The sequence below is a fragment of the Lithobates pipiens genome, unplaced genomic scaffold (genome assembly GCF_037356315.1).
Source record: "Lithobates pipiens isolate NorthernLeopardFrog02 unplaced genomic scaffold, aLitPip1_a1.2 Scaffold_8, whole genome shotgun sequence".
Lineage (NCBI taxonomy): Eukaryota > Metazoa > Chordata > Amphibia > Anura > Ranidae > Lithobates > Lithobates pipiens.
The window spans coordinates 534687918-534701014 of NW_027507903.1; the positions used below are offsets into that span (position 1 = coordinate 534687918).

Genomic DNA, 13097 nt, shown 5'->3' on the forward strand with positions numbered 1-13097 from the left:
TCAGCTAATAAAATTAAGTATCTCCCATCAGGGTCCATCTGCACTCCAGTCAAGGTAAAGGCCACTGTGTCTTTAATGGTGATAATTACTCCTCTTTTCTTTTCCGAGGCTGAGGCCTGAAATATGTGGGGAAAGTTTCTGTGCTGGAATCTAGGTGCGGCCGTATTCGAGAAGTGGGACTCCTGAATACAAAGGACATCCGCGCTTTCAATGCCTCCTTCCACAAAGCGTTCCTCTTGGCCGGATGGTTTAGGCCATGTACATTAAAAGAAACAAAATTAAGCGCCATTCTGGGGGGCAATGAGATGAAAAAGAAAACAAAAGAAGGCACCTCCTATGGCGAGTACCTGGATTTCCTGGTGTTTCGGACCCACAGACATGCGTGAAGCAGAGGGATGACAAACCGGATCCGAGGAAGAATGAGCAGTTCGGACACAGACAGACCAGATCAGTGCTGCAATAAAACTTGAAAAAAAAAAAAAAAACATAACAAAAGTTCAACGCAAAAGTTAGTAAAAAAGGAGATTTCAGGAGAGATCTGAAGGCAGCATATATGCCCATTTATTTGGGGGAAAACTAATGGTGTGCGCTGTAATATCTCAGGCGACTGGGAACCGTCAGTCGCAAGGAAATGTTGCAACAACCTGCATCAAGGGACAAGTTTTTTGGTTTTCTTTTTCCTCCTCCGCGACACAGTCTGCCAATCCTCCTGTGTATCCAATTTTGCAGGTGGGGATGGGGCTGACTGTCCAGCAGGCTCGTCAGGAAGAATATCGAGGGAGCGAAGCAAAGCCAGACCTTCTTGAAATGTGGTGATCGCACAGGCTTTGCCTTCATGGGTAATCAGCAATTTCAGAGGGTACCCCCACCTATAGGGGATCCCATGGTTGCGTAAGGCTTTGGTTATTGGCAGAAGTGCTTTCCTTCTCTGCATGGTATATTGAGAAAGGTCTGCGTACATTTGTATGCGAGAGAATTTTTCAGGGAGCTGGTTCTCCCTTCTGAACGCTGACAATAACTGCTCCTTAACGTGGAAAAAATGAACCCGCATCAGAACATCCCGCGGGACATTGTCCGGGAGGTGCGGAGGTTTAGGGAGCCGGTGGATGCAATCTATAATTCTGGAGCTGACAGCGAGGGCAGCAGGGTTCTAATGAGGTCCTGGACATGTTGGGATAACTGTGCAGGCAGAACAGACTCAGAGATACCCCTCAGTTTAACGTTATTGCACTTGGACCTGTCTTCCAGGTCCGCCATCTTGGATTTGAGCCACTCAATGTCCTCAGACTGACCATTATGGGCGTCCACAAGTGCGTTATGCGCGACAGCAAAATCGCCCATTTTCTTTTTGACATGGTCCACTCTCCCACCCAGTGCCCCCACTTCAGATTTGAAGTTGCTTATACACTGCATTATGTCCATGTGTAGGGAAGCACACAGGGAGACAAGCATGTCTAAGAGTGGATTCAGATACAGGTTTGTCTGTGGTGGGGAAATCAGAGATGCATTCTGCCATTTCTCTCGTGTCCTCAAAAGAGTTCTGCTCAGCACTCACCTGCAGTGCCTCCTCTGATAGCCGTGGTCTTGATTTTGCAGGACTATTGTTCAGCGGAGTTGAGGTCCCTGGAGAGCGCCGGCCCTGTCTGTCGCTGGACTCGATGTAGTGGACAGAGAGGAGCCAGAGGACTGCGTGCTGCCGCCGGAGACATTTTGGCTACTATCGCAGGCCGCCGGCGGGAAGAAATCCGGCAGTTTTTTTAGGCTGTACAGGTCCTCTCCTCTTCTGTGACATCTCCAGAGGATGAGGAGACTATCCAGAGGGCTGTGGAGCTGTTTAGCCGGCTCAAGGGTCCCCTGGAATCCTGTCGCTGGAGCGGAGCTCTGCTCTCAGCCGACCATCCACCAGTGCGCGGTAGCCACCCAAGTCTTGTCTTTATAGTCTGGGAGGAAACTGGCGTAACCAGAGGAAACCCACACAGGCACAGTTCCTGACTGTCTGTCATTTACTAGCAATCTGCCTGTTACAGTCTTTGTTACTGCAGGTGTCCAGTTAGGGAACCCTATGGCTTGCACACTTAGAACTGTCTTAACACAAAAGTTTGTCTATATCTGCTCTAGCTCTGGTAAAGATTGGGACCTCATGGTTCTTCACCATGTTTAGGGCCATTTATCACCAGTTGGCAATGCAGTATACCTATGTGTCTATTCTCAGCTTGTACTTACCTGTGTGACTGTATTAGGTACATGTTTCTGTTATCAAGTTCCTTTGCTACAGGAGTTCCAAAATGCCCTAGATTAAGCAATTAATTTTATACCCATTGCATACAAGTCCTCCACAGTCCACCAATATGATGGTTTAGTCTCCATAAAACGGGAAGATTAATGTGCATGTTTACCAAAAGAGTTTATATCACACACCTGACTGTGTTATGTACTTTATAACAAAGAACTGATTAGTAGTGTTAGCTGCAGGACTAGGCCTGCCCCAGACTTTAAGGCTCCATTTAGACGTTTGGGTGAGGGGGCAGTAAAATTACATAGTTGAGCTTTTTTTTTGTTTTGCTTTTTACACCAGCCAATTGCCTGCACTTAAAGTATAGCTAAAAGGCAAAAAACTTAATTTTTTTACTTTTGGAAAGTGTGGAGAGAGATTAGAACACCTGTCCATTTTTATTGCTGTCTGTGCCCTGTTAAAGCGATTCACCCTCTCTATTTGTCCCGTTTAGCATTATCAGTGAGAGTTAAAGTAAAAGAAAATCCCAAATTTTGGGTTGTCCCCAGAAAAGAGGGGGGGGGGGAATCTAGTTCTGGTGACCTGTTCCCAATGGGACACATAGCAAAATAAAAATCTGGACAGGGCTTATTAACCTCTCATGTTATATTTTCAGATGCAATAGACAGCAGACAGGGGTGTTTACATGCAGCGGTCACGATGCTTTGCACCCGCAGCAGTCTGCTGGCAAGTGGACAGCAAGTTTCCAAGGCTTCAATCTTCTAAATTTCAACACCAAACACCCGACAGTACATTTTAGATGTGTGGTTTACTTTAAAAAAAAAAAAAAACTGTGCGTCAGAACATTTGATGATGCCATTACTGGGTCACCTAATCTTGTTTGATATCCCTTAGCCCTTAGAAAATTTAGTCCAGACCTGCTTCTTGGAATAGGTTTCAAACATGCTTCTGTGATTGCTTGTGAAAGATTTAATGCAATGACCTGGACAAAAGTGCAAGTGATCAGAGGTGCCTGCTTCCTCCCATCAATATTGAGGTTTATCCTTGCAGACACATTATTGCTTACATTCATACATACATACCACTCACCTTGTCATCCATCCAATCCATAGCTTTCTTCAGTAGTCCTTTCAATGGATTGTCATCGGGATGTGTGATGAGGAAATCTACATCATGGCCCTGTTGCTTCCCCCTATGGTTCCCAAAAACACAACACAATGTTCATGTACATAGGGCAATTGTGGTATCTGTGTCATCTATTTGAAAACAATTGAACGAGGATGAATTAATCTCATTATTTTCTTTCTACACAATATATGACTTCTGGTATACTTAAAGTTCAGATAAGACAGAAATCATATTTTACTTATATGCAAACACTGATAGAAAAAGGCAGGAGGATTTTTAGCCCATCTCTAGCCAACCCTTACTCCTCATCTCATATTGGGATACCCGTCTGTATTAAAAGCAAAAACAGACAGAGCTGGGAAGTTAGACACAGAAATGTCATTGGCAGTTTCACTGGTTGGAAATTATGATGTCACTCACTGCCCTTCATCTACACCTCATCCAATCAGAGAACACTTTACAGAGCATTCTTTGAATGGTGACTGATGAGCAGTTGACCTCCTTTTGCAGCAAGCCAGCCACTCAGCACGGGACCCAGAAGCAAGTGGAGATTATTGGAGTAATGTTGTATACTTCTGTGATTTCCAGCTTCAAGGGGCTCAGCTGGGTATGGTACATATACATAGCTATATTTGTCCGAGCTGGACCAATGTGACTATGTAAAAATATACAATACCTGTAATTCGTTTTTAATTACTGCAGCAAAATCTCCCCAGTTCCCAGGGTTGTCTTGCCAGGTCCCACCCCTCCTTTATAACAGCCAGATTTTAACTCTTCTTTTCATGTCTTCTACACTGGTCATGGCCACAAATATAACCATATACCGTACATTTGGTGGTGCACTTCATAAAAAAAACAGTCACATATATTTATATATAGCTATGCGTAAATTGATGGCACTATATAAGTAGCTGTAATATAAATATATATATTATATATATATATATATATATATATAATAAAATTACACACACACACACTTACTTCCCTTTCATACAAACATACAGTGAGGGAAGAAAGTATTTGATCTCCTGCTGAATTTGTACATTTGCCCACTGACAAAGAAATGATTAGTCTATACAGAACAACAACAAAAATATACAGAAACTTATTTCAAAAAAGTTATAAATTGATTTGCATTTTAATGAGTGAAATAAGTATTAGATCCCCTGTCAATACGCAAGATTTCTGGCTCCCAGGTGTCCTCTATACAGGTAATGAGCTGAGATTAGGAGCACTCTTAAAAAGGGAGTGCTCCTAATCTCAGCTGGTTACCTGTATAAAATACACCTGTCCACAGAAGCAATAAATCAAATTGCAATCTCTCCACTATGGTCAAGACCAAAGAGCTATCCAAGGAAGACAGGGACAAGATTGTAGACTTACACAAGCCTAGAATGGGCTACAAGACGATCGCCGAGCAGCTTGGTGAGAGGGTGAAAACATTTGGTGCGATTGTTCGCAAATGGAAGAAACATAAAATAACTGTGAATCTCCGTCGGTCTGGGGCTTCATGCAAGATCTCACCTCGTAGCGTTTCAATGATCATGAGAGCGTTGAGGAATCAGCCCAGAATTACATGGGAGAATCTTGTCAATGATCTCAAGACAGCTGGGACCTTAGTCACCAACAAAACATATAGTAACACACCACGCCGCGATGGACTGAAATCCTGCAGCCCCCTGCTCAAGAAAGCACATGTACAGGCCCATATAAAATTTGCTAATGAACATCTGAATGATTCCGAGAACTGTGTTGTGGTCAGATGAGACCAAAATCTAGCTCTTTGGCATCAACTCAACTTGCCGTGTTTGGAGGACGAGGAATGCTTCCTAAGGCCCAGTAAACACTATACCCACCATCAAACATGGAGGAACATACATTATGCTTTGGGGGTGTTTTTCTGGCAAGGGGACAGGACAACTTAACTGCATCAATAGGCACAATGGACAGGGCAGTGTACTGTAAAATTTTGGGTGAGAACCTCCTTCCCTCAGCCAGGGCATCGGAAATGGGTCATGGATGGGTATTCCAGCATGACAATGACCCAAAACACATTGCGAAGGCAACAAAGGAGTGGCCCAAGAAGAAGCACACTAAGGTCCTGGAGTGGCCTTGCCAGTCTCCAGACCTTAATCCCATAGAAATATGTGGAGGGAGCTGAAGGGTCGAGTTACCAAATGTCAGCCTGGAAACCTTAATGACTTGGAGAGGATCTGCACAGAGGAGTGGGACAAAATCCCTCCTGAGATGTGCGCAAACCTGGTGGCAAACTACAAGAAACGTCTGACCTCTGATTGCCAACAAGGGTTTTGCAACCCTGTACTAAGTCATGTTTTGCATAGGGGTCAAATACTTTTTTCACTCATTAAAATGCAAATCAAATTATAACTTTTTTTAAATGTATGTTTCTGGATATTTTCTCACTGTTAAAAAAAAAAAAAAAAACTACCATTAGAATTATAAACTGATCATTTGTCAATGGGCAAACTTACAAAGTCAGCAGGGGATCAAATACTTTTTTTCCCTCACTGTATATACAGTGTATATACAGAGAAAATATCTATCCATCCATCTATCTATTCCTGTTTATACAGAGCAAAAGGTGAAGGGAAATTTCTCCACAGGAGAGAAAAAAAACTGAGCTATTTTATCCAAAATTAAAAACATAAAAATAAAGACTTTAGATATACTTGAATATAAAAAAAAAAAAAAAAAAACTATGGGGCAGAAATAGAGAAGTTGCACACACCCCCTTCTGTAAATACCAGTTGCCTGGTCATGGTTATCGTATGGATCCTCTGGCCTAATAATCAGCCAGGAAGGAAACAAGTACATTGTCTTTTTTAAAGGATGATTTCACTTTTGGAACAGGTTACAAGTTCCACCCATCTGCAGTCTCTCTCTCCCCCCGCATCTCCCCCTGGGACAGCGGGCCTTTTTCCCGCACCTGTTATCACGATTTGAAAACAGCGCACAGTTTCCTGACGATTAATGCCTAGAAGTGCTGTCATCCATTGCAGCTGATTGTTTATAGTTTTCAATGTGCTGCGGGGACACTGGTGAGCATCCTTGTACCTGTACAAGGTACGAGCAGACAGCTAACCTGAGTGTCTGCAGAATCCCGACATTGTGTCCAGGAACTGCTGTTCAAGGGTGAAAAGCTCTGCAAGCTCCTTAGAAAAATAAAATAAAATGCACATTTTTCTTTCCTGCAAAAAATATGTACATTTAAATTATTTTTTTTTTTTTTATGTGAACTTATCCTTTGAAGGACAGAGGCCATTTTAACGAAAGTATCATAGCCCACCAATCATGTCCTGGACAGGCTGAATTTAGTATTTACAAGGAACATTTTGAGGAGGCGGACGACAGGAGGTTATAGCTGCACCTATGCTAAGAAGACATAGGGGTTAATTTCCTAAAGGTGTAAAAACTGTTCACTCTGCAAATTAAATGTTCTCTTCAACCAATAATATGCTAGCAAAAATCGTTTATTTACCCTTCACATTTAAAGTTAGCACAGGTTTAGTTTACTAAAATTCAGCTCAGTGAAGCTGGCCCCCCTACAATCATCAAATATAAAAACTCAAGGTGTTTTTCTTTAGTGCTACGTTTGTGCCTTAAACATTTACATTTGTCCTGTTTTTATTTTTAAGATATTAGCAATTGTTTTTTTCCAGACTATGACATCACCAAGCCCCCCTACAACAGCCAAATGGCACAAAACTAGGCTGGTTGGTTAGTGCTGGTTTGTGGCGTTTACATTTTCAATTATCGTTTTTGCATTAATCATTTATTAAAAGGTCACCAAAGGTCACTCAGCACCCCTACAATGCCTAAATGACACGAAACTGGTCTTGTTGGTTAATGTTACATTTGTGCTGCTAACATTTTTATTTGTGCTGTTATGATTTTTAGTTTTTCAACCCCCACCCACCAATTGGCACAAATAAAAACTCGAGTGCGTTTCTTTAGTGCTACGTTTGTGCTTTTTTGTGTCATAAAAATAAAAAATTGTGCCGTTTTTACTTTTCTGCCCTCCTGTACCTGTTTAGTAAGCTCTACCTCGTGGGGGGGCACTAATAGTGAGACAACAGCCATGGGAGTACAGCGAGGTACGAGTCCCTGTGATCAGTCTAGTAGACTGCGTAGCGGCAACAGTCAGCAGGTGGATATGGCAGCAGAATCGGCTGGTGGCAGATGAGCTGGCACAGAGATTGGCTTATGTATGCACCGAGAGACATCATTTGTGCTATGAGCAAGCCTTCCCTGACCCCCCCCCCCCCCCCCCAACAGCCAAAAAAATGAAAACGGGCTGGTTGATTAGTGCCACATTCGTGTTGGTTTGTGCCATTTTACTCTCCATTCTATCGCCTTTGGTTTTTCAGTTATTCTTGATATAATAAAGGTTACCCTAGCCCCCCCCCCCCCCCCCCACCCCCCCCACAAGAGACAAAAAAAGACAGGAAACCGGGCTGGTTGGTGCCTCCTTTGTGCTGTTTACATCTCAGTTCTACTGCTTTATGTTTTAAGTTATTTACTATTCATTAAAAAGGTCACCAAAGGTCACTCAGCCCCCCTACACATGAAACTTAGTTGGGTGTTGGTGCTGTTAAAATTATGTGTGCTGCTTTGCGTTTGTAAATGTAAAAGTTTGTTTTTATTTAATCAAACCCCACCCACTTGGCATCCCACGTTATTAGATACTTTTTACCGGTTCCCGACCGGCTCATGCAAATTTACTAAACACACAAATCCCTGTCTACGTAGGAGAAAAATATATTATAGAGAGAGAGATATATATATATATATATATATATATATATCTATATACACATTTATATTTAACAAATTTTTAACAAAAGTGGGCAGTACTTGAGGTGACAATGTAAATATAATGTGAAATTTCTCTAAAACTAAAACTATTTTTCTGTCAAGATCTCCAACTCATCATAATCTCAGAGTAGCTTTACTTTGCATGCGCTGGTTAGAAATGTTTAGAGCAGCCTTCAGTAAACGTCAGACAAAGCAATGCCGGTGTCCACACTGTCAGTCCACCAGTTTGCAGCACGTGACCCCGGCTGCTCAGCAGTCAGTTGCTGGGATCGCCGGTGTCCCAGCAACCAGTGATGTCACATGTGCCCCTACCTCCTGTAGCAAGTCCACCCAGCTACTGCCCCCTGCAGCTCCTCCCTTCTCCTATGTCCCATTCCTGTATTCTCCAAGGCTCTTTACACATTAGTTAAACAGATATAATCTGCACCAGAAGCTTGGTTTGAAATGTGTGCAGACATAACAGGACCCTGGCCAAAAAAAATAAAAAAAAAATAAAAAAATAAAATAAAAGAAAAAAAAAAATATCGAAAAATCTTCATTCTGGCAAATCAAAAAGAATGCTGTCAGGAGATATATGTGTACACATTTCCGTGAATTGTGTGAAGGCAAAAAACATCCAAATATTTGGCATGCTTCTGAAGTGCTACGACTTATGGATGTCAGGGACCCAGAGACAGGCCACTGGGCCAGGGAGCTTGGTGGACTGAGTGACCTTTATTAAATCATTAACGCAAAAACGATAAAAGATAGAATGGAAATTTAAACAGCACAAAAGTAGCACTAAAGAAACACACTTGAGTTTTTATTTGTCATGATTGTGGGGGGGGGGGGGGGGGGGGGGCGGTGCAAAGTGAGTGGGGGTTGGAAAAAACAAACAAAAAACAAACAGTTATAGACTTAAAGACCATAAGAGCACAAATAAAACTGTTAGCAGCACAAATGTAGCACTAACCAACGAGACCAGTTTCGTGTTGTTTGGGTGTTGTAGGGGTGCTGAGTGACCTTTGCCAATATCTTAAAAATAAAAGCAGCACAAACGTAGCACTAAGACCCCTTTCACACCGAGAGCGTTTTGCAGGCGTTAGAAATAGCAACTGCAATCCACCCTCAGACTGCTGCACCATTGTCTCCAGTGTGAAAGCCCGAGGGCTATCACACCAGAGCGGTGCGCTGGCAGGACATCAGGAAAAGTCCTGCCAGCAGCTTCTTTGGAGCGGTGAAGGAGCGGTGTGTTTACCGCTCCTCCACCACTGCTCCCCATTGAAATCAATGGGGCAGCGCTGTAATACCACCGGCAAAACGCAGATATTGTGACATATTTTCTCGGGTAAAAGCGCCCCGCTAGTGGCCAAAATGCGCTGCAAATCCGACGGTAAAACGCAGCTAAAAATGGCAGCATTTTACCGCCGACGCTATGGGCGTGGCAGTGTGAAAGGGGTCTAAAGAAACACACATGAGTTTTTATTTGAGCTGATTGTAGAGGGGCCAGCTTTGATGAGCTCTAACATTCACTTTCCTAAGCGAACATTAGGAATTTTAGGTTCCTTTTTTGAACCTCACCATAATCTTAATGGCAGCATTATGTATGCTTCTGTGGAACTGTTAATAACAAAAAATGTATTTGTCATACCTGCAAAAGCCGCCAGTCATTGTAATCTGGATGTCGGGGACAAACGTCTGCAGGGCTTCTCTTATTACACATTGTACACGGTCAGCCTCCTCACGTGTTACAGGAAGTTGCAAGTCTGTGTAATGTTCCAGCCCTAAGTAGGCAAACTATTGATTATTATAAAAGGACAGTGATATGTTCTCTTATCACCATTTCTCTTGCTCTTACCTGCTCTCTGTTTTGCTGTCAGTGTAACTTTTGTGTCTTTCAGGTCATCCAGTTTCCGCATGCCATCTTTGTACCATCGTTCTGCTGTTCTTACTCCAACTCCAAAAATGCTGGTGAACCGCTAAGAAGAAAGTATAGGATTTGCGTGTAAGTACCCAAGTAACAAAGAAAGCCAAAAACAAGATGCTTTTGTAAATAAATGCACAACATCTAAGATAATTGTAAGCACACCTGCTAGTATCAAATGGTTTTATCGTTTCTGTAGCTGACACATTCTGCTGGAAAGCTTGTTCTTTTTGAAAGCAAAGTTCCGCCACCCCACTAGATACTGTAGCTGCTGAATTTTAATCTTAGGATACTTACCTGTACTGGAATCCAGTGATGTCAGCACCCCAAGCTGATGTTTCCATCGGCTCTCGGGCACTGCCGCCGCCATTCGTCATAAGAGAAACCACGCACTTTCTGAATGGACCCGCAGAGAGGGAAGGAAGGGGGGGCTGCGTGATCTCAGAAGTGGGGACAGATATCCACTCCCTCCAAAAGGTGCTAAATGCGGCACCAGGGGGTGGGGAGAGGGAAGGAGGCAGATAAGCAGAGCTTCCACTTTTGGGTGGAACTCCGATTTAAAGAAGAGAGTTGCTGGCCAGATCACCAGATGAAAATAGAAGAAAGCCCTAAAAACATCAAGAATTGGTGAGCTGCAATATAATGAATGTTTGCTTTTCAGTTTAATACCACTTTCAGTCTTGCACAGCTGTAAGGGCATACTGAAATCGCTCACCCCGATTTCATTGCACACTGTGCGCTTCCCACAGTGTGCATTAGAAGCCACAGCAAGTCACAGCCTGCCACATTATCTGACTGGAGAACATCAGAATCCTCTATCCTTTCCTCCCCAGCCTTATTGTCCCTATCATCTTCATTTATTGGTTTTCAGTTCATTTAATCAGGGAAGCTAAGCATAAATTGTGGGCGTTGCCTAGGGTGGCCTTAATGCAAGTGCATCTTGCCTAGAACACCTACTCCACCAAAATAACATTCATCAAGACATTATATTTGCACAACTCCTCTGAAGAACTAGCCCATTGAATACATCTGGGGAGAGGGATCTTGAAAGGAGTACTGAGACAGGGTGCCGTGATGTTTTCAGGAAGCCATGTACACCATCTTGCCGGTTCTCTCTACCGACCATCATCTGCCTTTATGGGGGGGGGGGGGGGGGGGCAGAGAGAGCAGACAGGGGTGACTGACAATCGTGGAGCACTGAGAACTGAGCGATCAGCTGATGCTTGATCGCTCAGTTCTCAGTCTTAGAGCCAGCAGGAGACCGATGCGGCAGTCACCTAGGAAATTATGATTTCTAAAATAAAAATTAAATACCCCAAACTTCTCTTTTAAGCTTTAATCACAGATGTGCACCGCTTATCACAACATAATTGAGTGGGCAGGCTGGGGCCGATTTATAATTTTGAAAATAAGTGTCTGTTTTCCACCGATACAAACAATGATGGTACACACACCTCCATACATTGGTAATGCTCACTGGCTTTGAGCTCTTCAGTTTCTCTACACACTCCATCTTCCATGATTTCCTGCACAAAAAAATAAAAATAAAAAATCTATTGTAATTTTACACATATTTGCCAATGACAAAAGCAACACTTTTTTGGATATATGAATAACCAGCTCACGCTTTTCATGTCGGTTTAGCTATGAGTCATTCCTTTTCAATGTCGGGTTAAAACACCAAAGTTGGGGGAAGGTATCAGAAACCAAAAGAATGAGACAAACTACCAACAATCTGTCTAAATACTGAGAGAAAACACATCTATTTGAAGACCATGAACTGTTAACAACTGAGATGTTAATTGTACTGCCTGGAAGGCCTCAAAGTATTTCCCTTTCAGGTCCATGGGTTAAGCAGAGATACTAGAAAGTTGTAACTCTGGAGAGATAAAATGACATTTTTGTTGCAGGGGATGCCTGAAATCTGACTTGCATCTTAGTGCAGATTTCTGGGAAAATTGGTGAGCCAATCACACAAGCAGGAAATGATGTTTCTGGGGAGTGGTCAGTACACGTTCTGTGTACAGAACACCTCCAGGTAGCCATATTGCAATGCATTCTCACAAAATTACATTGGCTGCAGATTGAAAAGTAAAGGTAATTTTTAATAACATTCAATTATATGATTAGTGTCACAATCATATGTGCTATATTATTTTTTCTTTAATTTTTACAGATAGTATGGCTGAATTCGCATCACACCCGCCACAAACTCGCACAGGACCCTTTTTTTGGTCCGCAGCAGAATCGGATTGCATGGGGTGTTCACACCATGCGATCCGATTCCTGTCCGAGTTTGCAGATCGCACTGCGATATGCGAACTGATCTGGGGGTGTCATTAACATTGCTTTTTTTTTTTTGCATTGGTGTCATTTGTGACTGTAATAACTGTTAGGGCAGTTAGGGTTAGCCCCCTTTAGTTCTAGGGTACCCCCCTAACCCCCCCAATAAAGGTTTAACCCCGTGATCACCCCCCGTCGCCAGTGTCACTAAGGCTGGGTTCACATTGCAGCGGTTTATGAGAACGGATGTGTCTCTGTGCGATTCAAGTTCAGCCATACAGATAGTATGGCTGAATTTGCGTCGCACCCGCCGCAAATTCGCACGGGACCCTTTTTTTGGTCCGCAGCAGAATCGGATCGCATGGGTGTTCACACCATGCGATCAGAGTTTGCAGATCGCACTGCCATATGCAAACTGATCTGGGGGTGTCATTAACATCTCACTGACACTCCCAGCAGTCCGCATAGGGCAGTGTGAACTGCCGGCGGGAGGCATGCGATGCGGGAAAACGCTGCGGATTTGCGGCATTCCCGCATCGCTCCAGTGTGAACCCAGCCTTAAGGGATGCAGGTCCAGCAGATTTCCTCATTAGTGCTCTCCAGCTGCCACAGCTGACAGTTAATTATGAAACCACACCCATTAGACCCACTTCCATAGACCCCTTTCACACTGGGGCGCATTGCAGGTGCTACAACGCTAAAAATAGCGCC

General features: G+C 43.2%; 1 protein-coding gene across 5 annotated transcripts in view; it reads right to left on the reverse strand.

The window, feature by feature from the left end:
- The window catches only part of POLM (DNA polymerase mu), a 152988-nt gene that overhangs the window by 104114 nt on the left and 35777 nt on the right, over nt 1-13097 (reverse strand). For all 5 annotated transcript variants that reach the window (XR_013270368.1, XM_077469557.1, XM_077469558.1 and 2 more), the window contains exons 6-9: nt 11558-11629; nt 10038-10158; nt 9831-9963; nt 3323-3425 (exon numbers count right to left, since the gene is read on the reverse strand). Coding sequence is in view for 4 of the 5 variants with exons in the window: in XM_077469557.1 (XP_077325683.1) it covers nt 3323-3425; nt 9831-9963; nt 10038-10158; nt 11558-11629 (429 nt within the window). In the remaining variant the exon portion in view is untranslated. The remainder of the gene's footprint in view (nt 1-3322; nt 3426-9830; nt 9964-10037; nt 10159-11557; nt 11630-13097) is intronic.